The following is a 26,166-nucleotide window of genomic DNA, read 5'->3' on the forward strand; positions in this document are numbered from 1 at the left end:
ATGTAAAAAAAAAAGTTAAAAAAAAAAGTCTTTGAGCACCCTTATATCCTGTGCTCTCTCTCACACACACGCACACACTCACACACACACACACACACACACACACACACACACACACACACACGCACGCACGCACGCGCACGCACGCACAAAGGAGCCACACCAGAAGAGCAAGGACTTAAATTGCAGTCACATGCAATCAACTTTTTTGCTCACTGTTAGATAACTAAATCTAGCGAGCTGTGCACGTGCATGTCTGTGACAGCTTATTTGCGCACAGCCAAAAGCTAATTAATCAGAAGGCAATAGCAGTGGAGGCGGAGATTGTGCAATATCAGCGCGACACTTTCGGCCAGCTGCTCAGACTGGCCTCTCGCTGGTCTGCTGTGCAGTCTGAAGCCTGAATGATGACTCTCAGCAGCAGCTCCTGCATTTGCATTTGATGCAGACTTCTTGCAGACTTTAGTCGAGGGACCCAGCACCGCGGATGACTCTGAACTCAACAAAACTTTGCTGATCAGAGGTTAGAGCAAAACCACCAATAACGTACTTCCACTTCATCGTTTGAGCACTGGTCGAGTTAAAGACGTAGATCGGGTGTAACTCGCGTCGGATATATTTTTTAAATAGCGCCGAGTTAAAGCGGTGCAGACGGGACTAGCTTCCCTGGCGGAGTAGCACTAAATCTACAGTGCAACAGACTACCGGCGGCGCACAGTTCACCGCTGAGCTCGAGCCAGACAGAGTGCGCTAAAACTGGATGGTTTTAACTCCGGGATGCATCTGTGTGGCGTCTAATAAACAGCAACAATTTGTCTTTATCTAAGTAACGCTTTGACCTCCACTCATTTGGACCGTTTGAAGAGCAGTCGGCTCGCGTATTTTGTCCAAACCTACCCGCCTGGACTTTTTCTTCTTCTTCTTCCTCGACAGTGGAAGGACTTAAACTGAACTCAAGATGTCAATTTTGCCTTTCACTCCCCCCATTGTCAAAAGACTTTTGGGCTGGAAGAAGGGCGAGCAGAACGGCCAGGAGGAGAAGTGGTGCGAAAAGGCGGTGAAAAGTCTCGTGAAGAAGCTCAAGAAGACGGGACAACTGGACGAACTGGAGAAAGCCATCACCACCCAGAATATCAACACGAAATGTATCACCATACCGAGGTAGGGAGAGTTTGACGGTGACCGTGAACTCAGCATCCTAACTCGGTGGACGCTTCAGTCCAGACGTTGTTACAATGTAACAGGAAAAAAACATTCAACCATTAAACCTCCGTAGCACGCGCACGTTAAGACATTCTGAACATTACGTGACAGATAAGTTGACATTTCCACTTCCTGTCTCGCATCAAATATTTCAAAACCCTAACGTGAGTTTCCCCTCTGACGTTAATTATATAGGTTAGTAACAACGGCGGCTTAACGAGCTAACAGGGTGTCCGCAGAGACAGCTAACGAAGGCATCGGGAGCTGACATGCCATCACATTAACACTTTACTTCAGTAACTGAAACACGTTTTTGTAGAGGTGTTCCTTGTGATGGGATGGACATTTTAACCGGCATCACGTCGTTGAAGAAGGGGACGTAGTGTGTGTATTGACTGGCCAGCAGCGCACATGCAATGCAAAAAGGACAAATGGAGTCCAAGTTATATAACTTGGCCTTAATCTGGGACACTTTCTAGCGCTGTGGGTTGTGTGTTGGTGCGTAGGCGACTCTGTGGTGCTCGTGTGTCTCCTTTCGATGCATTCGTGCAGGCATTTGTCTTATCAAAACAGCATTTTAATCAGACAATAAATAAGCTCTGGCATTCAATATAAAATTGCTGCGGATAAGTTTTTGGCATTCAGTTCAGTAAGAAACAGTCCCTTTCCTCCCATGGATGAAAGGCTGTTCCAGGTGAGAGCCTGTGAGAGGCAGCTTGTGAACACAAATCATGCCTGCCAAAAGAGTTTTACATGTCTGAGTTTCTAAACATCACATTCGTAGGAGCAATGTGGAATAAAAGGTTGTGTCTGCCATAACACAGTCCAACATAGGGACTGTCTTTGCAGATATAACAGGACCTTATCTGTCACACACATTCATTTCCCTTGGTCTTTAGCACACCTGTACAGTATATCAGAAAATACAGCTGCAGGGATTTAGTTAAAGAATCAACAGAAATGTTGTTGGTAATATTTTGATAATCAATGGATTGTTTCATTCATTTTTCAGTGCCAAATACTCGCTTTTCAGATGTGAGGTTTTGATGTTTTACTAGTGTGTGAACTGTGCGTAAGAGGCATTTTAAACAATTCTTCCAGACATAACAATTAGTCAATTATTTAGGAAGATAATTGTTAGATGAATCAGCAATAAAGACAATCATTAGCTGCAGCCCTAAATTATGTAATATATTTGAGAGAAAAAGCCTCTCACAATAGCACACTTGTTCAACAGTCATACACTCTACAGTCTCCAAAAGATAACACAGTTGAATCAAGTTTCAACAGTAACTGAGCATGATAACCTTTCTTAAAGTAGGATTAATTGCAGGGTTGTTACTTTCAGTTCGGTGTGACTCATAAACTGGCAACAGAGTGGAGAGTTTGATTTGAGCATATACTATTTCTTCAAGTTGTAAGTGACAAATAAAGGACTCAAACATTTGCCTGTGTCCACAAAATCTCCTTTGCATATGTAGGCAATTTAGATTTAATAGCACACTGGGTATCAGATGGAAATTGAGCCCCACACAGGGCACTCCCACATTCTGTATTGCCACAAGTGTGCATATCACAGCTTGCACAGGCCTGGACCAGCTTTCAGAGTTAAGCCTAGCCGGAAAGTTAAATAATGTTTGCCATGATCCAGGTTTTATATTTCACACCACTAATACAGAGGGGAAGAGAGGAGGAGTGCATTAAGATGACCCCAGATCAGGGCTGGCTGTCAGTGTGGGCTAACACTGTCCCTGGAGAGCTGCTGTTTCTATTAATTCCCCTACGTTCTGGCTGGCTGACAGCAGCTGCCTGCGTGTCCAGGCCTGTCCATGAGGAGGTCAGCTTGTATCTCTCTGACACATGTATTCCCTAATGAGGCTCATTGCTACCCCTCTTGATGACGGTTTGCCGTGATGCTGAGTGCTGAAGGAAGCAGGAAGTGTGCATTGGTTGAGCCAGGCATCAGGTGGTGGATTAGCAGATCGAGTATCTGCTGGCGGAATGTAAAATGGGATTATTGAAAAGTGGTAAAACAGGTGTTTTACTCGTCACAGCTGATTGAGATATCATATTTTAGAGGTTTGAATACCAGAAGCTGGTTTTGAAATCTCAATACAAATGTCTTCCAGTTGTGTCAAACAAAGTAAATGATTGTTTACCAGTTCTGTCCAAAACAGATCCTTCCCGTAAGTCATTCCTGTCAAACTTGCCTCTCCAAGTGGTACAAATTAGATGTTTAGAAGATTTTGGAAAAGCCATCTGTCAGATTTAAAATAACACGACTGTCTCTGGTTAGAGGCCACGGTATCACAACTTGTTGAGTTTGGTCCAGAAACAGTTATTTTTGGGTGTGGGTGGTTAACGTGACTGGTGTGTGTGCGTGTGTGTGTGTGTGTGTGTCCCAGCATGTTTACACTGGAGATAAAGCCTGTGTCCCGTAAAAAACATGAGTCACCGTCACTTTGAATTAAATTCCCAGTTGAATTTGGAAACAAAATGTTTTTACGGTACATCAGGCTTCGCCTGTCATTTGGGCCGTCGACTGCTTCACACGCCTTTTAGCTCACTGTGGTTTTTCACAATGAGATGTTTTCACTTCTTTTCTTTTAGAAACAGTAAGCAAAGTGAATGCTGGGGCTTCTGGAGCCGTAGTCACTCTACAACAAGCAATTGTGGCGTTGTGGTGCTGACCTACCTCTTTTTCTCCCTTTCTTTTTAAATATTTTCTTCCTATGACCTGTAAACTCGGGTTAGTCACAAACATCGATGTGTAAAATGCATCAAGCCATGGCAGTCTTCCAGTTTCCGATGGGTGAGGAGTGGCTTGGTAGTGGATTTGTAACCTGCACTGTTTGAATGTGAAAAGATGACTAATGAATGACTTAACTGCATGATTACAGCAGCAAACGGATAAAGTGCACAGAAGAGACATAGAAAAAAAAGTAATATAAATAAACAGTAATAAAAACAGTAAAGAAACGACTTAACTACTGCTGTTGAAGGAGACTATCATGCATTTATAAGCAAAAGCCAAGTCTGTTTCAGTTATGGATTGGTAAATATCTCAGGTGGTTTTACTGTAGCTGCCTAATAACTAAATATTATAAGAGCCTCCAGTGGCCCTAGAAATTGTAATTATTGTCCGTCTCTTCTGCAAAAAAGCCACAAAGTCGAGGTTAGATTGGTTGCATTGGTCAACAAAATAATACTTTAACTCATGAGGCCGCTACGTGGTTTCTGTTTTCTCTCCATAGTCATTGTTCGATCCTTCACGTGATTGTTCCCTGACCTTAATAACCAAGACGTTGAGTTCCCTTCACTTTACGGAAGTTACAACTTAACCACAGTGTTTCCTTCACACTGGCCAATAAGTTATAAAACCATGGCCTTTCCTTAACTCGAACCAACATTGTTTTTGTAAGTTGCAAGAGTGATTTGTAATTGCTTTTTAAATTCACAAACATTAATAACCCACATAGCCCAAAGTGACACATTTACATTTTTTTTTTCCAAATTGATTACTTCCACAAAGGATTCTCAAAGTTGTCAAAGTGGCAGATTTGACTGTGAAGAGAGAGTAGCAGGAGGCATCTCAACTACTTTAATAACAGTCGATAGAAAGTAGTTTGACTTTGAATTTTTCAGGAACCACCGGTTGACCAATTCTCAATAGCTGCTACCATTGACTTGTCTTCAAGCCAAATGCAAATTATTACATAAACATCCTCTAGTTATAAACAGTCCTTCTTAACAGAAGGATAAACACATGCGTGTTAAAGGCTCTATTGTCTTAACAGCGATTTAGGGTGAATACATTTACAGAGGAGCTTTCACAGCAGAAACGTATGTCGGATTCCCACAGTACACTATGAGAACACTGGTGGTGTATTAAAAATGATTCAAGATGTGTGTTGCGTGTTTGTGTGTGTTTTGTCTTTTTCGCTGAGCCTAGGGGAGAGGATTCCACCCGCCTACCTACCTTAACTTATTCTGGTTAATGACTGAGGAGTGCTTTCGTCTTGTCCACACACATCCATCCTGGCAGCGAGTCGATTCACACTGCTGCATGTCAGGGCAGGAGGGAGGGAGTGAAGGAATCCCAAGTAGAGGAATAAAAGATGGAATAAAATTTTAAAAAAGGGAAGAGATGATTACGGGCTGAATGAGAGAGACTTTATCCACGAGGTGGACAGAGAGAGACCGAAGCCCTTTTCTCATACAAACGTGACCATTCACAGAGTCAACAACTGTGTTGACATGTATGAAACTGCTAAACAGGATGATTGAGATTCATGGAGGAAGTTGCGGACAATTTCTTATAGATTTAGAGGATCATTTTTTTTGACTTAGTCAGCCTATAAAAAAAGTTAATTTCAAGAAAAGTATAGAAATAATAATCACTTTGTTGTCATTGGTGAAACTTGAATATCATATTGTTTCTTCCCAGCCGTAGTTGATATGTTGATGCCATCAAACAGTACAAGTAAGTCTTTATTAGCCAGATTAATGCTTTCCGGGTGCAAATACAGAGGGATGAAGTGGAGTGGGGATTTCCAGTGTTGTGTCTGGTGCTGCAGGGGAGTCTCTCGTCATAGTGGGGGAGTGTGATTTAATGTCGGAGGATGGCACATGAATTATAGACAGCTGAAGACAAAATATTAAGAGTGAAAGTGACAAAGAGGAGAAATTTGAGGGGATCAGACTTTGAAGGTCAAATGTGAACCAGAAAGCCAAGGGTTTAAATGAAGGAAGAGAAGGAGACAGAATATTTGGCACGAGGCAGCATGCTGGATTTTTAAGCTTATCAGAGGAAGACTGCGGTTCCTGTGGTTGGCATGCAGAGAAAGAAGCGCAGAGAATAGCTGAGATAGAACTGGTTTGTTTTCCATCGAGACAGCCGACCAGCATCAAAGGAAGTGTGTGTCTGGACGATAGACTACAATAAATGCACACACACTGCAGCTATTGTGTCAAGAAGATATTGTATAGCTTTAAACGTCACCTGCTTGAATGCCACGCATTCATACTGTACATACAGCGTGCACAGCTGTCCTACTCATCCTGACATTTAGCATAGCAGACGTCATTGCATATTGTTTGAGTTGTGTGTGTGTGTGTGTTTTAGTGCGAGGCATTTTTATATTGCCATCATGCCTTGTGAACCAGTTGCTAGTCATATTTGACGCATGTCGTTGTTTCCTACTTTGGTCAAAGTTGATAGAATGAATTGTAATATGAAATGAACAAATTATCTTTTTTTTTTGTCAATGAAGCCAAAGACGGAGTGATAATGACACACTGCAGTGAATTCAAGCCGATGGTTCATCCTCTTCCCGCCAGTTAACACAGCAAGCAGACTGTTGACACAGTCCTACACATTTTATTTAGATTATTTTAGGTCATTTTTATAATCTTTAAATTTGCTGATTGATTGATTAATTGTGTGGTCTATTAATCATCAGGGAACTGACGAAGGCACATCACACTTTCTTGCAGTTCAAGGTGATCTCACAAATGTCTTATTTTAGGAAAACAAATGGCCTGAAAGGTTCGATCGATGACCGAAAATGTTTTTATTCAATTTCTGTCGATAGACCAATAGATTAAGATTAGAAACATCTTAACAAGATACACTGCCAATCTTATTTTTATATCTTACTTAATATCATAGCATACATCTGACTAATACAATATCAAAAATACATTTATTATAAAATAACAATTTTACATGAATAATCACACGATCAAAGCACTTGAGCTGACAACGTAAGAATCAATATAGTTTTGTATTTGGGAGATTCTTGTTGACCGCATGTTGTTTTCTCTCACCTTAATCCTCATCATATTTCAGTGTGCTCAAAAGTCTGCCATCTCCTTTTTACAACACACCCACACACTCTCTCTCCCTCTCCAGTAGGTAGCTTACATGTCAAGTCTCACTCCTGAGTCATCCGAGACAGCATTGTTCGACAGGTATGCGATACAAGCCAGGTCACAGAGAGTTGATGTGTGTTGTCTGTCTTTGTGTGGTTGGCTGATCTAATGACGATAATACGTTGCCTTCAATAGTTGGATTCGGGATTTCTATCACTGTTTGATTTGCTTGACAGAAAGTGGATACAATTGAACTGTGTGTGTGTGTGTGTGTGTGTGTGTGTGTGTGTGTGTGTGTGTGTGTGTGTGTGTGTGTGTGTGTGTGTGTGGGGAGACTACAATACCTGTATTATGGTGTTTACAGTGATGTAATCAAAGTTGTACTGCATGAGTCAAAGCTCAGTGGATTCACCTGCAGGGTACTACTTTAATTTAATTGTTTTCTGTTTTAAAAAGTGATACCATTTTTTTAGCTCATATTTCTGAAGTTTAAATGAATAACAGCCATGCTTCATTCAGAAATGCATAAATAACAAAAGATAAGATATTTAACCGTTTCTAGACAGTTAATTGGTTTTAATTTAAATTGACCTGTAGTTTAAACTTCAAAATCATTATTTACTGATAGAAAGCATGATAACCGCATTCATCCCACTTACTAATTGTATGTCATCGTACATGTTGTCTGTGTGTGTGTACTTGTGTGTGCGTGGTTAGTCAGCTCAGAGGAATGCTCTCTCTGCCTCCCGGGGCCTTGAGGAGGGCGTCGGCTGCTGTTTGGTTTTGGGCTTGCTCCGGGGGTGGAGGGGGGTTAGAGAGACAGCGCTGCCTCAACTTGGCCTTCTCACTATCTGCGGGGGAGTGCACGTGCACAGCGTAGAAACATACACAGACACGAGCACACACACACTCAGACACGGTCGCCAGACAACAAGCCTGTCTTTGTGCTCCACCGCCGCTGCCGCCGCTGCTGCTGCTGCAGGGTGCTGGGTCTACAGCTGGATCTGTGTGATTACTTTTCAGCCACGGGTACAAGTGGATGTTTTCAAATACAGAAGGATAACTTATACCATTAGGTTGGCTGCAACACAAGAGACCGTGGACCCAAATCAAAATTGTGACCTCAGGGACCTCATCTGTCATAATTTGTGTATCATTTTGAGGTTGTAAAATACTTTACGATTAAAATATTGATCCCGATGTATTCATCCACCATGCCAAGTCTGGGTGAAAGCATTAGTGATGATGTAACTTACCTTATTTTGCCGGACTGCTCCGGTTTTGTCGCACGGTCCAGAAACAGACGAGTTATTAAAGATTTCCAATTGTACGCTTTGAATGCGTTCTCAGTGTGTTAGGCCAGAAGTAGACTGTTCATTTGTCAGATAGGGCTATCAGTTTGTAATAAAACAAGTAATCTTGTTCACTTATTCTATGATCAGATCCATGTAAAGTAGGGCTGTATGACATTATTTCAGCATTGATATTGTCATATAGCTGGATATGCAATGTCAGCAAATAGCTCAAGCACATCGTGCTACATCTTTTGTTGCTGCTTAATACATAGGGGGAAACTTCCGTTGTCTTCATTTTCCATGACTAATCCAGGGTTTCCTATTAATAACATTCTAGGTAGGGCCCTGGTAGTTACAAAATGAACAAATACGTTTTTAAACACCGCGTGTCGGAGATGTCTGCTCTGGTGTGGGATGATCTGCTCTCTTATATCTATTATATTCAGATCGCTTACCATCAAGTCAGAAAATAACAAATCAGCAAACTACTTCTAATATATAACATTATTCTCCAAAAATAATGACTGGTTTATTATCCATTTAAAATAACAAATGTTCCAAACTGCGTGGGCTCCTTTAGCTGTTCATCTGTTTTAAAACAATGAACAAACATTTATGTCACTGGACTAGGAGACCTGGCTACATTCTTCCCTACAATCTGGAGAAAAAAACGCTTGAACCGGACTGTGGAGAGAGAAAAAACATTGATGACTTGCATCTGGAACATTTTCAGTCGTTCATCATTTTGATGCAGAGAGAGAGAGAGCCTGCTCAGCTCATTGAGTATTAGTAGTAAAACTAATGGTTACCAGTCCTCTATCGTGTCCCCAGTTTCTTTGAGTCCAGACTACGTTATTTGTCGTCTGTCTGCTTTTTTTTTTTATTTCACATCCTTCACCGGTCCCAGAACACTCCAGCCCTATGATATCACCTGTGGGTTGCAGTCAGACTGGCTTTTCTCTCACACTCTCACTCTATTCTTGGTTCTCTTCCTTCACCCCCCTCCTTCTGTAAGAAAAGGAGAAGTCTGATGGCTTTTCCAGAGAGAGTGGGAGGGTTGTGGTTGTGTGTGAACGTATGTATGTGTGTGCGTGTGTGTGTGTGTGTGTGTGGCGTTCCTCTGTGTGAGTTGCACCACTGCTGGAATGCAGTTCACAAGCCAAGATTTACGCACTTTGAGCATTTTTCTTTTGTGATTAAGTTGATGGCTGCAGTGATAAAACATTTGTGGAAACCCCAAAAATGTAAAGAAAAAAGAAAAATCTATTAGAATTTTGAGAAATGTTGAAGGTTTTCCTCTCTCCATCATTATCAATGACTTATTTCTGGGATGGCAACAGTTTAATGTCACAGAAGACATAAAAGTTGCAAATGCTCAGATTTGGAAAGTAATATGGTTGGATACTATGACGATATATGAAGAGAGATTACGAAGATTTTCTTTGACCAGATTTCCTTTACTGTTTCTACTATGATAGCTACCCCTTCAATATGACTAGGAATATTTTATTTTGCATTTGAATTGGCCAGAAAAAGCAGAACTTATCATAATTGAATTTGATGTGGTCATGACTTTCTTCAATCATCATAATAAAAAAACACTGTGCAGGGTTGTTGTCTGATAGGCTTAAAAACAAATTGATGTTACTCTTAATTGGCCTTGAATTGAATTATCTCACCGTATCTGAAACAACATGCCCCTCAAAAAGCTGTCCCTTGTACTTATGCTTGCTTGTTTTTGGTCTAAAAGTATGGTAATTCAGACCAAAACGTGTTAATAACCCCATGTTGGTGACTATATCTGATAGGGTTCCCATCTGGCTTTGCAGCTTCTCAGTATTGACTTTAATTGAGTGGCATTGTTGTTTAGATGACAAATTAACCCCTTCCTTGCAACCAACTCAAGTGGGAAAGTGAGAGAGCTTGGAGAGGGAACTCAAACTGTAACTATTTTTATTCCTATGGTGATGTAATGGGATTAACTTTACATTTGCAGATTCCTTAAATGGTGGCACAACAAGGGATTAACCTGTGACAACAGTTGTACAAGTACAGTGGCCCCATGCATTCATTCTTGTGACACAGATGTCCTGCATGAAAAGGTGATAGCTATTGAAGCGGTTTTAGGGGAAAATTACAGAAACTTTATTGCAGCCCCTTCTCTTGAGTTAGCAGACGATTTGTGTCTTCACATGTTGTTATTGGAAGACAGCAGCTCTGCTGAATGTCATTGGACTACAGCCCTGTTGGTCACGGCTCGACAGACTGGCCACAGACTTCATGAAAGGCACAAAGGCCATTTCAGCCATACGCCCCCACCCGCACGCAGTACTTGGACGGAGGCAGGGCGGTAGGGACAGTGGGACAGACGGAGGAGATGGAAGGGGGGGTTTTAGGGGCCCAATCACAGACCCTCTGAGCTGCCCTGAGCTGTTGAGACAGTCTGCCAGCCCTATTGTCCAGCAGCACCCTCCTTTCTTTATCCATCATCCACTTTGTCCTCCCCCCTCTGTGCTCTCATAGGACAGATTGTGACTGGAGGTCCTGATGTTTACATGATCTTGCGGGCATTTAATGCAACCAAAAATAGTGTCTTTTAATGTTAGGATTGAACACGACAGTTTAGCAGCCTATGGACCAACACCGGAAGACAACAAATACTAATGTGGACTTTAAAAGGCGTCTAAGTCCTCACAGTGTTTGCTGGCATCTTGTTAGAGAGCTTCGACTTTCATTTGAGTTGTAAAGCGTCCATGTCAAAAGGTCTGAGGCCACTGGGAAGAGTGTGTATGTGTGTGTGTCTGTGTCTGTGTCTGTTCAGCACTGCTCGGACCTTTGCCAGCCTGAACACACACACAGTGTATATGTTTATGTCTCTGAGCGTAACTGGGCATGCCTCAGAGTATTTGTTTTGACCCCCTCCCTCCCGAGCTCAGTGAAGCTCAATCTGCTCTGTCTGAGTTTGTTTTATGAGTCAGCCACACACACACACACACACACACACACACACACACACACACACACACACACGCACGCACGTGCACACACACACACACATACACACACACACGCACACATATATGTATATGTATATGTATGTATGTGTGTGTGTTCACACACATACATATATATATATATATATATATATATATATATATATATATATATATATATATAGTAATGTGAATCTTTATATTTGTATATCTTCTCCTCTTCACAATCAGTCACATAGGTGTATCCTTCCTAATTTCTATTTTACTCTCGCTCATACTTGTGTGTATGTGTGTGTGCACATGTACACACATATTGCTTCCCGACCATTCACATAAACAGAGCTGGTTGGGCATAAAGGTCAGGTTCAGCCTCCGCTTCGGGTCATGAAACACAATGATGTTGACACAATTTCCCCTGTGGCAAAAAAATCTATACCAATTTGTCCCTTTCTTTTTTGGACATCAATTTCACTCTGGCTGTCTTTTGACAGACACATTGGCGATTTGGTTCTTGTTGTCAATCAGAAAGAGAATCAAGATGACCTGAAGATAAACCTACATGTTGTCTCTACAGTAGAAAATAATAATCAGCGAGGAGGCTGATTTTGATATTTATTTATTTAGATATTTATTTTTTTGTCTTTGGGTTATTGAGTCATCTTTTTCACTCCTGCAGTATTCTCGTGAAAAAACTCAGCAATTGATCTATTAGTCGACAGATGATATTTGCCAGTTGAAAAATAATGGATTAATCTTTAAACTTATTTAGTTGCACACCTAGAATTAGCTTTCTATTTTTTTTTATAACTTCAAATCATCATAGAATGGTTCAAATTTAAGAAACTCCTGAGGTTTCAGGTACTTCCAAAGCACCACAATTTTACATGCAGTCAATAGTGCAAAAACTAGATATCTTAACCAAAACAAAACAAGTCGATTCCTTCATCATAAGTTGTGACTTAGTAAACAAGATTAGTCGGCTGTGACCTGCGGTGACCAGTTTCTGGTGCTGAAGGTTGAGAACTGCTGTTCTGGATTCTTGGAAGCCCTGAGATCCCACCCATGTCCACTCAGCAGGGAATTTGGGGTCATAGTTCTCTCTCCCCGTCTGTCTGTCCCCCCCCCCCCCTCTTCTTCCCATAGCTGAAGCACTCTAAGCTCCAAATGGTTTCCAAGTGTTTTGCAGGATCTGAGGTTGCTTGTGTGCGGCGGGCTCTTCCTCTCAACAACAGGCTGAGGCTTGATGGCGGAGCAGGAGTGGTTTTTACAGTTGTTTTCCATTAATGTATCATTCACCCTGCAGTCGTCACAACTGTCCTCATTAAACTGAGTCATACACATTCAGGGAGGTATATTGTTTCTTTGGACCTATCTATGTGTTTTATGGGGACACTGTGTTGACTGTTGCTGTTTTTCCTTTTTTTTTAAATCTATAGATAATCAATAACATTTAATAAAACAACTAAACAAGAGTAAATTGCTGTGGTCTGTGAATAGCACAGTATATGCCATTTACCTTTTTTGAAGTTTCATTACTACTAGTAGAGCTATGGAGCAACACACTACATGTATTCGACATACATGTGTGTGAATGTACGCCGACGTACACACATGGACGTAAACAATTTGCAGAAAAACTTAAAATATTAATTGATTAGTAAATCAACATTAATAGGCAATTATTATGATAATCAAGTTGTTTTTCATTCATTCATTTGTTTGTTTGTTTAAGCATCTCATATTTGACTATTTGCTGTTTTTCCTTGTCTTTCATAATAGTACATTTGATTATATTTGAGTTTTGAAGAAGTTTTGAAGACATTTGAATAGGTCACATTGGGCTCTCTCCGAAATTGTGATAAATATTTATCGCCCATTTCATGAACCAGACCATTAATGAAAATATGTATTTGTTGCAGCCATAATTCACAATTCATAATCCATGTTTTACGAGAAAGGAAATGTACTCAACATTAACACAACTTTTGTTAACTTGATTTGACCTCCATCAACTTAAAATAATGAATAAAGGCAGAGACTACTGTCCGGCCTCAGCATTGATGATATTGGTCGTAGTTACTGTATGAAGTCATATCCATTGTTACTGGTTGAGTAAGTCTCTTGTGCTGTATTGCCTGCATTATGTGTAGTTCATCCATTAAACTTATTAGTGCGACTCATACTATACCTTTTACTGTAAGCCCTTTCTTTAAAAACACTGACTGGAAGGGCCTTTTCAAAGAGAAAGACACTAAGTACTGTCAGACTCCAAATGGATAGTAATGCTCTGCAGTTTGTGCATGTCTGTCTCCGCCCACGCAGAGTCTACTAAACACCCTCTGCAACAGGGATGCAACACACACACACACCACTAAAATCAGATCAGCATGTTGAACACACATCTGACCATATATCACATCTTCACTTCTTCTACCTAACAGTATTATCACAATAACCCTGCATTCATTACAACCTTTGAGTATTATGATGCACTATTTTTGTGGAACCTGTGAGAGAAGCATCGTTCCAACGTTATGGTTATTTTTCATAGCACAGTTTGTGCTCTAATTTGGTAAACATCTTGTTTCTTTCAGTTTGTTCTGAGTGTCGGCATGTGCTCTCTGTTCCTCTTCTCAAAATGCGTTTCATGTGTTTCCCTTGTGTCATCATGACTTTTGGACAATTTCCCATGATTAACTTTTGCAGCTGCGTTTGTAGATTCCACACAGCTAATAACTGTCTTTGTCTTTTATATTCCTGTTATTTTGTCCAACCCTTTAAGGAGGTTGCCATTTAGCCAGTTAGTTAAACATTAATTAGCTTTAAAGGATGTCTGAAAACATCTTTAAGTGACCTTTGAGACGATTTACAGAGGTACTTAAAGGCCTGAAGAGCTGTTTCACAAGTCACAAACTAAAAAAGTAATCATGCAATGAATGTGGTAAAGGGAAACGGCACCAATAAATGACAACAATATAGGCCTGTGCCAAAAACAGGGAAACTGAAATAGAAAAGAGAAACCGCTGCCACGTAGAATCTCACAAACATTAGCTGAAAGACGTTTTTACAAAATACTACACTACAACTTCAAACATGTTGACACAATTATCAGTATTAGCTTCACAAAGAAAGTTGTGTTGCAGGGTGTTTACCCTGCATAATAACCCGAGGTGTTCCTTTTTAGTTGTCCTACCCTGTGTAAGTGTCCAGTTTGTACTTTTGGGAGCAGCCAAATCTCTCAGTATTGTTGAATGTTTTCTCTCAACACTAAGATCAAAAGCGCCGTAGTGAGTCACTATTGTTTGTCCTTGATTTCAAAAGCCTGAGGTGTAGGAGGTCTTTGATCATGTGCTGTGTTGTCGTGAGGCATCCCGAGGCATTTCACATGACTTAATACATTTATTATTTTTAATATCAATACATTGCTCACTTCCCTTTTTTGATTTGTCAGCAGTGATAGCCTGCATGATGTTACTGTGGCTCATTCTGAAAAATTACTTTTTTTTTTTACTAAAGACAAGCTTTATCAGACAACACAATACATCTCATTTGTATTGGGACATTTATGAATACAAACAATGCTGTTTTATGTGTTATTGATGGGACATAATAGTATTTTATGGTTGAGGACAGCTTTTGCTGTTAACTTCCCCTTCTCTATTGGTGACTACTCGTACAGTAAGATGTCTTTTTATAAACTGTAAAAAAAACTTTTGGCAACTTAATTACAGCTTTTCAATCATTAGATGTCTACTCTTTCAGTATTTCGGAAATCGTATCTGCTGGATAATTAATCTGTAAACTGTAAATCTGTAAACACTTCCTGATTACAATAAGATTTGGACCTTTCTAAAGCTTTTGAATGCAGTTTTGTGACGTGTGCATCAACACAAAAGCTTTTCCCTTTTAGGCTTTATGGATGTGTGTTTCAGCTTTCCTCCTGTGACAGTTTGCCTCTGCAACTGTATGCTTCTGTGTACCTAAAGTACTCACACACCATTTACAAATTTAAGATGCCCCCCCCCTCCGCCTCCTCACCCATACTTTCCAGCCCATTTTTAAGTACAGAGACGATGAATAAAAGCCTTTGCCATGAAAAATTAAAACAGCATTCTGTGCTGGCTGGATATACAATGGCTGACCCAGATGGGACACAGCTGAGCTTTCAGTAGTTTAACAGTACACCGCCTTGTTTTTGTTTGGGGACTGACATTTGTCCTTCTAAAGGGCTTTAGCTTATGCCTTTGACCCTCCCTCTGTATTTGTGTGTGAGAGTGAGTGGGTGAGACGGAGATAGAGGGGCCATATGTGTTGGTTGCCTCTTGCATAAGATGATAAGTGTGTTTTTGGGTCATTGTGCTCAGAGATTACAGACTACATCTCCATTACGACGAGTCAAACTACCGCTCATTACACTCCGGTAGCCTAAATTATCATCCTGGCAACAGTATTGTATAGATGAGTGCAGATGTAATACAACACAATGCAATTCCTGTTTATGCATACTGAAATGTCATTGTCATTTATTATTAGACATCACCTCATAAGCAGTGGGCACGCAGCTGGGACCCTCGTCTGTAGAAAGTGTCGAGCCCGGACAACAACAATATCTAAAACAGAATCCCATATGAAGATCAGTGTTCAAATCTTTCTTTAAAGAAAGGTTTATCATACTACACTGTGAAAGAAAAGTTTAATTCTCAAGTAAGTTAATCTTTACTAATTTTTAAATTGTTCATGTTTGTACTGAAGCCAAAGGTTGGAACTATCAATCAAAGAAGAGGTTTCATATCATTCAAAACATCTTTAAAATGAAACTTACAACATATGGCGAGGTCCTTAGAAATGCAATTTAGATACAATAAAGAAAAATATATTATTTTGGACAAATCAAAATAAGCTATTGGACAATAACTAATTGAAGTTTCTTATCATAATTTATAAATTTGTAATAATATAACCGCAATGAGAAAAAAAATACATCTGAGGATGTGTTAAACAAAGTATAGGGATCATGAAAATGCTTGAAAACACCTCAATAAGTTGTCAAACAAACTGTTTCAGGTTATTGACCAACCTCTACTGCTTCCCCCTCTCCTCCTTCCCACAGGTCTCTGGATGGCCGCCTGCAAGTCTCCCACAGGAAAGGTTTGCCCCACGTCATCTACTGCCGCCTGTGGCGCTGGCCCGACCTGCAGTCCCACCATGAGCTGCGGGCGGTCGAGCTGTGCGAGTACGCCTTCCACACGAAGAAGGATGAAGTGTGTGTCAACCCGTACCACTACCAGAGAGTAGAGACGCCAGGTACGAGCGCTTGGAGCGCGTTGATCTCCTTTTCAGATTTCATCATGTTTAACATGAGCTTTATCCAAGAATTTAAAGGATGATGTTTGACACTTCGGTCAGATTTATTTCACTTTGCTGCCAGCGCCCTTTTCTGTGGAATGATCTGCCTTTTTTCTAAGACACCCATTTATAGATGTCTTTTTCTCTATTGCTTAGCTCATATTTCTTTGCAGGGATTTATTGCACGGAACTTTGTCCTATTGTTTCATTGCATCATTTTATAGTTTTATTGTTGAATTGCTTTGCATTATATTCCTTCATATTACCCTGACATAAAACCATTCACTTGTGCTATCTTCTAAGTAACTACTTGTTGTGTCTGTCTGTCTTTATCGCCATTATACAGTACTTCCACCAGTGCTGGTGCCCAGACACACAGAAATCCCGAGTGAGTTCCCACCTCTGGATGACTACAGCCATTCAATCCCAGAAAACACCAACTTCCCTGCTGGCATTGAGCCTCAGAGTAACTACATACCAGGTACCAGCAGGCTCCCGAACATGACTCACACTCAGATACTCCTTTTTACACCGAGTCTGATGATCCACAGAAACCCAGTGTCAAGCTGTTAATATTATACAGCGAAAAATGAATCACCAATTATGTGCAGTGTTGGAAAATGATTTAATAATTTACAGTAACATTGGAGGTGGTTCTTATTGCCTTACACAACTTTTAGACAACAAATGTTTTCAGTCAATCTCAACAAATCTCACCCGACAAAGCTTCAACATTCTCTTCCCATCCAGCGTTTAACACAGATGGGAACTAAATTGTTTTTGCATTTGATATTAACTTTATGTACTTATTTGTAGAGCAACAGTGTTTATTTTTGTGTGTGAGCAAAAAAAATCAGATCTATCTTAGGTAACTTTGTCTGTGTATGTGTGTGTGTGTGTGTGTGTGTGTGTCTGTCTTTGCAGAAACGCCCCCACCAGGCTACCTCAGTGAGGATGGAGAGACCAGCGATCACAAGATGAACCACAGCATGGACACAAGCTCACCAAACCTGTCACCTAACCCCGTTTCACCCACACATAACAGCTTAGGTACGTGGTGTTTATGGGTGTTTGCGTAGGTGTGTGTGTGTGTTTGAGTTCTGTCTGTCTGGCTTCACGTACAGACAAATGTTTCAGAAGCGTAACTCCCTGGTGGGAATTCTCCGTTTGATTTAATTCAATTCTCGTAAGAGGAAGCCAGGTGATGAAAGAAGCCTTTGTCTTCCCTGTTGAACAAGCCAAGACACCATTTAGCCTCCACTAACTTCAATGACAATATTCTACGTTTATTCCACCAGGATGGAAAAACTCCGGGGGGCTTGGCTGGAAAGCCTCTGATGAAATAACAAAATCACACCGGTTTCATTTGGCAGAGTCGTCCCGCTCTGTTCTGGTCTTCAAAGCCAAAGACAAAATGTTGAGGTTGTTAGAGAGTGACCATGTCGAGGGGGAAAAAGAACAAATTACCAGAAGTCACTGAAAATGATCATGGATAAGCCTTTCATTTTATCATTTGAGCTCCAACGTCCCACCAGTGAGGTTTGAGTTTCCACATTTTGTCTGGTAAAAGCTTCTGGGAAACAGCGTATGGGTTTTTCATTTTGTGACGCCAGCGCAGCCTCATGTTTTCGTTGGTTGTGTTTGTCTGCCCCTTCTACATTCATCTCATCCCATTTTCTCCCCACATTGTGCCTCATCCATTTTCTCTGCCATCATTTCTGTTTCTCGACCATTATTCCTCTGATTGCATCCTTTCTCATCCTGTTAACCTTGACTCCCGTCTCCTGTTACTCGTTTGTTTCCTCTTGAATTATATCAAGCATTGAATTTCTTATTGATCTGCACATTTCCGCCTATTAACAACCCCCCTACTGTCTACAATGTTGTACTCCCTTCACTTGTCTCGCTGTCTGTTTGATGAAAGCAAACTGTATCTTTCTTCCCTCTCTTTGCGTCAGACCTTCAGCCAGTGACATACTGCGAGCCGGCCTTCTGGTGCTCTATTTCCTACTACGAGTTGAACCAGCGAGTAGGAGAGACCTTCCACGCCTCACAGCCCTCGCTGACAGTAGACGGCTTCACGGACCCCTCCAACTCGGAGCGCTTCTGCCTGGGCCTGTTGTCCAACGTCAACCGCAACGCCGCCGTGGAGTTGACACGCAGACATATTGGTAGGGCTCTATTTACTGCGCATATGATGTTGTTTTTTTAGACTAATTCCAAATATGACATTAAAGCAGTGGTTCACCAACTTTTTCTGTCACGCCCCACTTTGGAGGAAGAAAAATGTTTGGGCCTCACCGCCCCACCAACTTTTTTAATTAATAGATTAAAGAAAATTGAAATCCCTTTCAAGTAAACTAGATTGCTCCATCTGACAAAACCTAATAACATGTGCAATCACTTTGTTAAAACAATGTAAATAAAGTTATACATGTGCAAACATAAGTCATATTTGGCACAAAATATGACCAAGGAAGCCGATTGGATCCCTGTTTTCTCCCCATAGTTACATGTCTTGCTCATGTTCTTGAGCAAGACACTGAAGTCCCAGCAGCACAAAGCTCCTTAATCACTAAGGACGACTGAAATGCAGAGAAAAATTCCCCCACTGTGAGAATAATAAAGGAAAAAAAAAATGTTTTAAAGAATCTGCATTCCCCCCTGCACCCCACCTGTAATACCTCCGTGCCCCACAGTTTCAGAACCACTGCATTAACCTTTTGTAATTGATGCACATTTCTTTTTTTGTGCCATTTTATTTGATAAGTTTGTACTGTCTCTGTTTCCCTCAAGGCCGAGGTGTGCGGCTGTATTACATCGGAGGAGAAGTGTTTGCCGAGTGTCTCAGCGACAGCGCCATCTTTGTCCAGAGCCCCAACTGTAACCAACGCTACGGCTGGCACCCTGCCACTGTCTGCAAGATCCCTCCAGGTGTGTGTCAAACTGACAGGAGACACTTTTACCAATTGTGTACATTAAAAAAGCATCCAGTATGTTGTGTTGTCTGTGGAAAAAGTGACGACATTGAAGGACCTCTTTGGGTAGCCAAGTTGGGATCAATTTAAGTAAAGTTAATTTTTTTAAATGGGTGATTCAGAACAGACTGTATCATTACGGCAGAGGACAGATCCAACCCTTCACTTTCCTCTACCCAAAAATGTCCTCTTTGGCTTAAGAGAAATCTGTTGAATATAGAGGTTTTTTTTCTGCTTTCTGTTTATTTTTCCACACAATTTGTAAAACCGTGAGGAGTGTTACAAGTTTTCCATGATCAAGGTTTGCATTCAGAAAGATTTTGAAACTTTGTCGTCTGAGTCACGCATTCCCTTTTCAGAGAAGCGCCCCTTTTCTACATAACGCAAAGGTCATGTAACACTTTCAACACAACACAAGTCAGAATTGAAGGCTTTCAGATTAACATAAAGACGGCACAAGTTCACCTACACGGAAATAAAATGGATGTATTGTTGACCTGATTAACATTTAAATCACTTTATTGAAGTATTAAACATTATGAATCAGCTGATTCTAGAGACATTCATTTTGTGCTATATAGTGAGGATCAAAAAAGAACATTGTAACATTCAGACTTATGTTATCAACTTTCATCCACGGTTTCCACACATCTTTAAAAGAATGCACCACTGATATTATATAGCATTGTTCTGTGGCATTGTTCGACACGTGATTGACAGTATACAATAAAGAAGGAGATATCAGAATGGATCCAGCAAGAGCAGAAATGTTATCTTTTTTTCTCTCTTCATGTTTTCTTGTCAAAACCTGGTGCCTCTATTACCCACGATGCACTGTGACATGACCTGAGGCACTTTATCAGGTTTCAGCTCCCTCCGGAGTCACAAAAAGCTTTGAATAACAAGCTCCCCTTTAAACTACACTTTCCCAAAAGCCTCCCCGAGTCTACATGTCTAAACACAGTGAAACCAAAGTGACTGTGAGCAGTTGTTGAGGCCTGACTTTTGGTTGTGTGTTGGTTGTTTCCCTCCAGGATGTAACCTGAAGATCTTCAATAACCAGGAGTTCGCTGCCCTGCTGGCCCAGTCAGTCAACCAGGGGTTTGAGGCTGTGTACCAACTCACGAGGATGTGCACCATCCGCATGAGCTTTGTCAAGGGCTGGGGGGCAGAGTACAGGTAAGTCAGATCAGTTTTGGGTTCACAACAACACCCGTTTCCTAAACGCAGTAAACAACTGCTGAACAGTTGATAAAACCCACAAACGACTTGACCACTTGTCTGCAACATTAGAAGCGCGGTTGCGCAAAGATCAAGTCCTTAGCAAGCCCTTATATAAACACAGACAATATAAACAAACGAGCTCTGAATCACATCCCACAATCCAGCCGCCCCCACGCTCGCAGGCATCTGCTCACACTTTGGTGAATCCGGTGGATGACGTCACCGAGCCCTCATCAATAGAAACGGGACCCCAGTTGACACGGCAGACTATTTTTAAACAAACACACATGTGCGCTGTGTCAAATAAGAGATGTCAGACTTTCCCTTTTCCATCCCATACCTGTTTTCCATACAGTCTGACTCACTGATGGAAAGCAAGGAGGAGCCGATGATTGGCTGGATGTTGGCTCCGCGCCGGAGGTTTCCTCAAGGGGGGAAACCTTTGTGCGGTGAGCGGCCTGTCCAGACCGAATGCAGACATGCGGAGACAGGATTCAGGTTACTGGACCAGCCAGGCCCCACCCACACCTCACTCTGTCTTTTCCCAAGATAACTGTTGCTGTTTTTTTCAACTCTTTTGTCTCTTTTACCTGTTTTTTTTTTATACACTGAAAATAGACCATAAAACATTAACACGAGCATAAAGATGAATGAAAAATCGTACAAAAACTGTTAATGTTGCACCTAATTTATTCAGTCAGGAGCTTTTTTTGCCAGCACTCTTGACACGAACCATGTAAACCAGCAGCAAATCCCACAGCTGGCAAGTGTCTCTGTTCATCTGGCTCGCCGGTGCATAAATTAGATGTATAACGTATAGGATACATCTCGCCTGCTGTTGTTCTCGGCTTCGACTGAGAGATAACGGTGTTGGCCCCCTTGAAACATGGGATTTAGGTGCATCACTTTTAACCAAATAAAATGTTCATAAAAAAGCTCCGCAAACGTAAGTCAATGGCAGAGTTCAGAAGCAGAAAGGACTGGTTGAGACACACATTTAGAAAACGGTACAAAACTAGATTTTGGAATACGCCGTCTGCAATGTTTTTTCAAGCCAATTTTGGTCTTTCAGCCGGCACTTTACGCATACAAGTTGTCACTTAACTCCATATGCGCTCATACATTATGTTACTTTGAACACTCCTGTCCTCAGCGGTAAGTGTTTTTGTATAAATCCTGTAGGGAATTAGAGAAGTGCCAAAGGATATGGAGATCAAGAGGTTGAATGTCTGGAAGAGAGTTGTTTACGTTGCTGTTTCTTAAGTTTTTCTTTTTCAAAAACAAAAGAAAAGTAGTGGAGGTGGAGAAACCATATCATCGCTTTATACAGCCAAGGTTTTTCAGAGGTGTATAGAACAAAGATGATACATAAATTCCCATAAATTAAGTTTTTTTTATTTTTTATTCTAATTAGTCAAATCTCAAGAGGCATAAAGTCAAGCAAGTTTTGGCTCAGGTCATCCTATGTATTCTGGTCCAGCTAAACTCATCACGATGTAGATGAAGCATTGAAAACATAGACGCACAACAAAACACATTTAATGTAGACATAAAATATAGTTCAGATCTTAGCTTAGCTTTCAATGCCAAGCGAAAAAAACTTCACACTCGGTTTATTTAATATTAAACTGATCTTAAATTCTTATGTCTTAACTAACATAAAATGTGTCCGTCACAAACCTTACATGGGGGCTAAAATGAAAGTAGAGTAGTTTCAAGTTTACTCACACATGTTCTGCTCTAAACGGCTCTCCCAGTGTGATCAACATCTGTTTCTGCTCTCCTGTCTCTCCCAGGCGGCAGACGGTGACCAGCACCCCCTGCTGGATCGAGCTGCACCTGAACGGCCCCCTGCAGTGGCTCGACAAGGTGCTCACACAAATGGGCTCCCCCAGCATCCGCTGCTCCAGCGTCTCTTAGGGAAACCTCCACCCACCCACTTCCTGTCAGTGACTAAAAACACAGGGGGGTTCATCCCAAGTCTCTGAATTGTCGTTTCCTCGCTCCTCGATTGAACCGGAAGTTGTTTTCCGCGCCGCCATATTGACGGCCGTCCCTAAGCTCTTATTCTGCGCTGAGGAGCGAGGAAGGAACCTCAGAGGAGCCACGATCGAGGAGGCGCGAGAGCGAGCTTCCAGGAAGTGTTTAAACGCTCGACACGCCCCCTCGTTGTTCATCAGTTATTTGATTGGATGCCGATCGGACTGATCGCTGGAGTTTCATACTAGAGTGAAGACGATCACAGATTACATTTAAGTTATATATTAGAGTGTTTTCTGATTCAATTTCTGGTTAAAATATATGTTCATACAACTTTCTTAATTTTTTATAAAGATGTCTCTTTTTTTGATCTGTTGTTTCCCTCAATAACTTGTTTTATGGATACAATTAAAGTCAGAGAGAGCTGGAGAGAGGAAACAATTTTTACAACATGTATCGTGCTTTCCATTCGGTCACGTGAGGCTGATCATTCCTGAGTTTAATGAGTTACATCATTTAAGAGAAGCCATTATCATATTTAGGGCTATTTTATAATGATCTCACAATCAGACGAAAATAATTAACGAAGAAGAAAAACACACTCCAGAGAAAACATCTCCACTCTGACACTGATGATAACTGTGTCTGTATTAGTTTAAGGAGTAGTTTAATCCCATAAGATCAACTGAAAACATTATACGATCAATTTTTATCAATATTCTAAGTGTGGTTTTATTGCAATGTCCGCTAAAAATGGTCGAGACCAGAAAACGACTCCATTACACCGATCAAGTTGTGTATGAACACAAACTCCGTCATTAATCTCTCCAGCTGTTGAAGCCACAGTCAGAAACAGACTTGAGCGGAAAGGACGTCTCATTTAATTGAAAACATATTTCCTTGTTTCCTCTCTCCTCGCTTGGTTTCCTTGCGTCTCTCCATGCATCTCTGGTGAAAGGGCCTTTAAGATGCAAGTGAGGGAAACAGGGATGCAATCAAGAGACTTGGGATGCACCCGCGGACTGCATGCAGGCATGGCGACACAAGTACGGAAAGCTGACAAGCCCCGCCCCCGCCCCCATTCAGCCAATCCTCAATCTGTAACTTAGTCCTTCCTCCCCTCCAGCTGTCAGTAGCACTTTTTATATACATGTTGTTTGTGGCAAAAGGGGACAAGTGCATTAAAGCAGTACCATGTAAATTATGTTCTCAACATTTTGCCCAGAATTGTTTTGACGGCCAAAAAAGGCTGTGGCATTTTTTTTTTCTCCAATTAAGAGATTCTCATTTCTTTCCTCATGTTTAAATTTTTTTTTGTGTGTGTGTGATTCATATACGTTGTTTTTTTTTGTACAGATGTTACAGCAGATTAAAAAAAATGAACTTAATTTTTTTTTTAAGCATTAATAATAGTTTTTGTTAAGCATGTATAAGATCATGTTCAATGCATTTCACTTGACTTTGTTTCTGTATTTTGGGCATTTGATTGGTTATGAAGACGTTAACAAATGTGACCCAAATTATTATTCTAATGGGAATGTTCAGCCACCGTTTGTGAACACTCTGTGAAGGAACATACTGCACGTCGAGAACAGACATTTGGTTTTCATACTGTCGAATGCAGCCTGACGAGGCCAATAGCCCCGTGTTCAACTACAGATTTGATTTTTTAGACGGTAACAAAAGATAAAGCAAGATTCAAATGAAGCATACAGGAGTTACAACTCTTAAAACCCATACGAGTACTTAAAGACAGAGGCATTCATCAAATGTCATCAGGAGGATGATGCACTTTTTTTTTTTTTAATGTTACTATTCTCGCAAAGCAATGTCGGCAAAGTACATTCAATGGCAGTTGTAGTTCGCAGCTGCAATAGTTCTTGTCAAAAGGTTATATGAAATATATCCTGCATTGATTTCAGGAAGCTTTGCCACTTTGCATTCTATTGTGTCGTAGGTAGAATTATGACTTGAAAACATCTCACATACTGTACAGTTCTGCAAACTTTTAGTTAAATTATGAATTGAGCACACAAAATGTAGTCGGGATACTCGTGTGTGTGACATGAGTATCCTGCAGAAGGCTGTGTTAAAGAGAGCAGGAAGATGCCTTTTGCTTTTTTAATTTTCTCTCTCAGCAGTCCATAACATTGGTCTTATTTTTAGCCATCAGTGATATTGACGTTTTGCACACTCAGGACCGTGAAAAAAACAAACAGCTGAATTATGTACAGAATCCAGAAAGAACAGATGCATGACTCTCCAGACTCTAAAGTCTATTTTGCTACCGATTATTTTTCTAGGACAATAAGATGATGACGTGCTTTTGCAGGACAGAAAATACTGCTGGCAGGTCTGGGGGATACACGCCTTGTATTTTTCTACCTGTGAAGAAGAAGACGAGGCAGTTTCGGTTCAAAGCTCAGCTTTTTACAAAGTGAAACCTTCCAGACGGAGAGAAGCATGTAGATATCAGTCGCTTCTCAAAATCTGATATCCCTGTTTTTTTCTTTCTTTCTTGGTCTTTGTACATGTAGTACATGCATGTCTTATAATGTGACCGTCAACCTTTATAATGTTGACGGTTTTTGAAACAAAAGAGCAACAACAACAAAAGAAAAGGCTTGAGAAGGAAATGAAAGAAAATGTTGAGAAAAGCTTTTGCTGAAATGGAAAAGCTTCGTCTCAGCTTTGATCCTGTTTCCTTTCAGCCACCCACTGTGGTGGAAGTGGATCGATTTCCTTCTGGCTCCAACGCCAGACAAAGACACAGTGGGTGAACACGGACAACATTTTGAATCCATTCGCAGTAGTTATTTACATTCACCAGGCTTTTGATGTGAATGCCAGCCCAGTGGTGCTCTTTAACATTTGAGGGACTCAAGAGAACAAAGCCATACGATTTCACCGTTCAAGCTGGTTGATTTCTTTTTCTTTTTTTTATCTCTCATAAATAATTATGACTTTTTCAAACTACAATGTGGGATTGTTTCAGAGACGGTAGCATCTACCGATCTGAGGCATGGAGGCTCTTACGAGAGCCTCTGGAGTCCTGACCCTCACGGGCTCTTTTACCCGATGGTCAATGTAATTACCCAGTAGGGAAGATTTTGCAAGGAACTTTGTCATTTTTATACACTCGTTATATCGCTCGTGCTTTTTCCTCCTTGTTTCAAGTGTTCACTGTAATCGTTATTAGTTGTGCTGTATGTATTTGCGCTCCGAATTGGTCTTTTTAGATGTCTTGTATAAAAGTATACCCTGTATTTTTCT

The 26,166-nt window shown here is 40.9% G+C and overlaps 1 protein-coding gene across 1 annotated transcript; it reads left to right on the top strand.

The window, feature by feature from the left end:
- The first annotated feature begins 741 nt into the window (after positions 1-741).
- On the top strand, positions 742-25,833 carry LOC137781991 (mothers against decapentaplegic homolog 3). The gene is made up of 8 exons (XM_068571050.1): positions 742-1,161; positions 16,476-16,669; positions 17,058-17,192; positions 17,636-17,761; positions 18,670-18,882; positions 19,508-19,645; positions 20,724-20,868; positions 22,710-25,833. Exons 1-8 carry the CDS (start codon positions 959-961, stop codon positions 22,831-22,833), a joined length of 1,278 nt encoding a protein of 425 aa, XP_068427151.1. The 5' UTR covers positions 742-958; the 3' UTR covers positions 22,834-25,833.
- Positions 25,834-26,166: the final 333 nt, after the last annotated feature.

The sequence above is a fragment of the Clinocottus analis genome, unplaced genomic scaffold (assembly GCF_023055335.1).
Source record: "Clinocottus analis isolate CAN_PGR_092001 unplaced genomic scaffold, fCliAna1.0.p SCAF_1, whole genome shotgun sequence".
In the NCBI taxonomy this organism is placed as follows: domain Eukaryota; kingdom Metazoa; phylum Chordata; class Actinopteri; order Perciformes; family Cottidae; genus Clinocottus; species Clinocottus analis.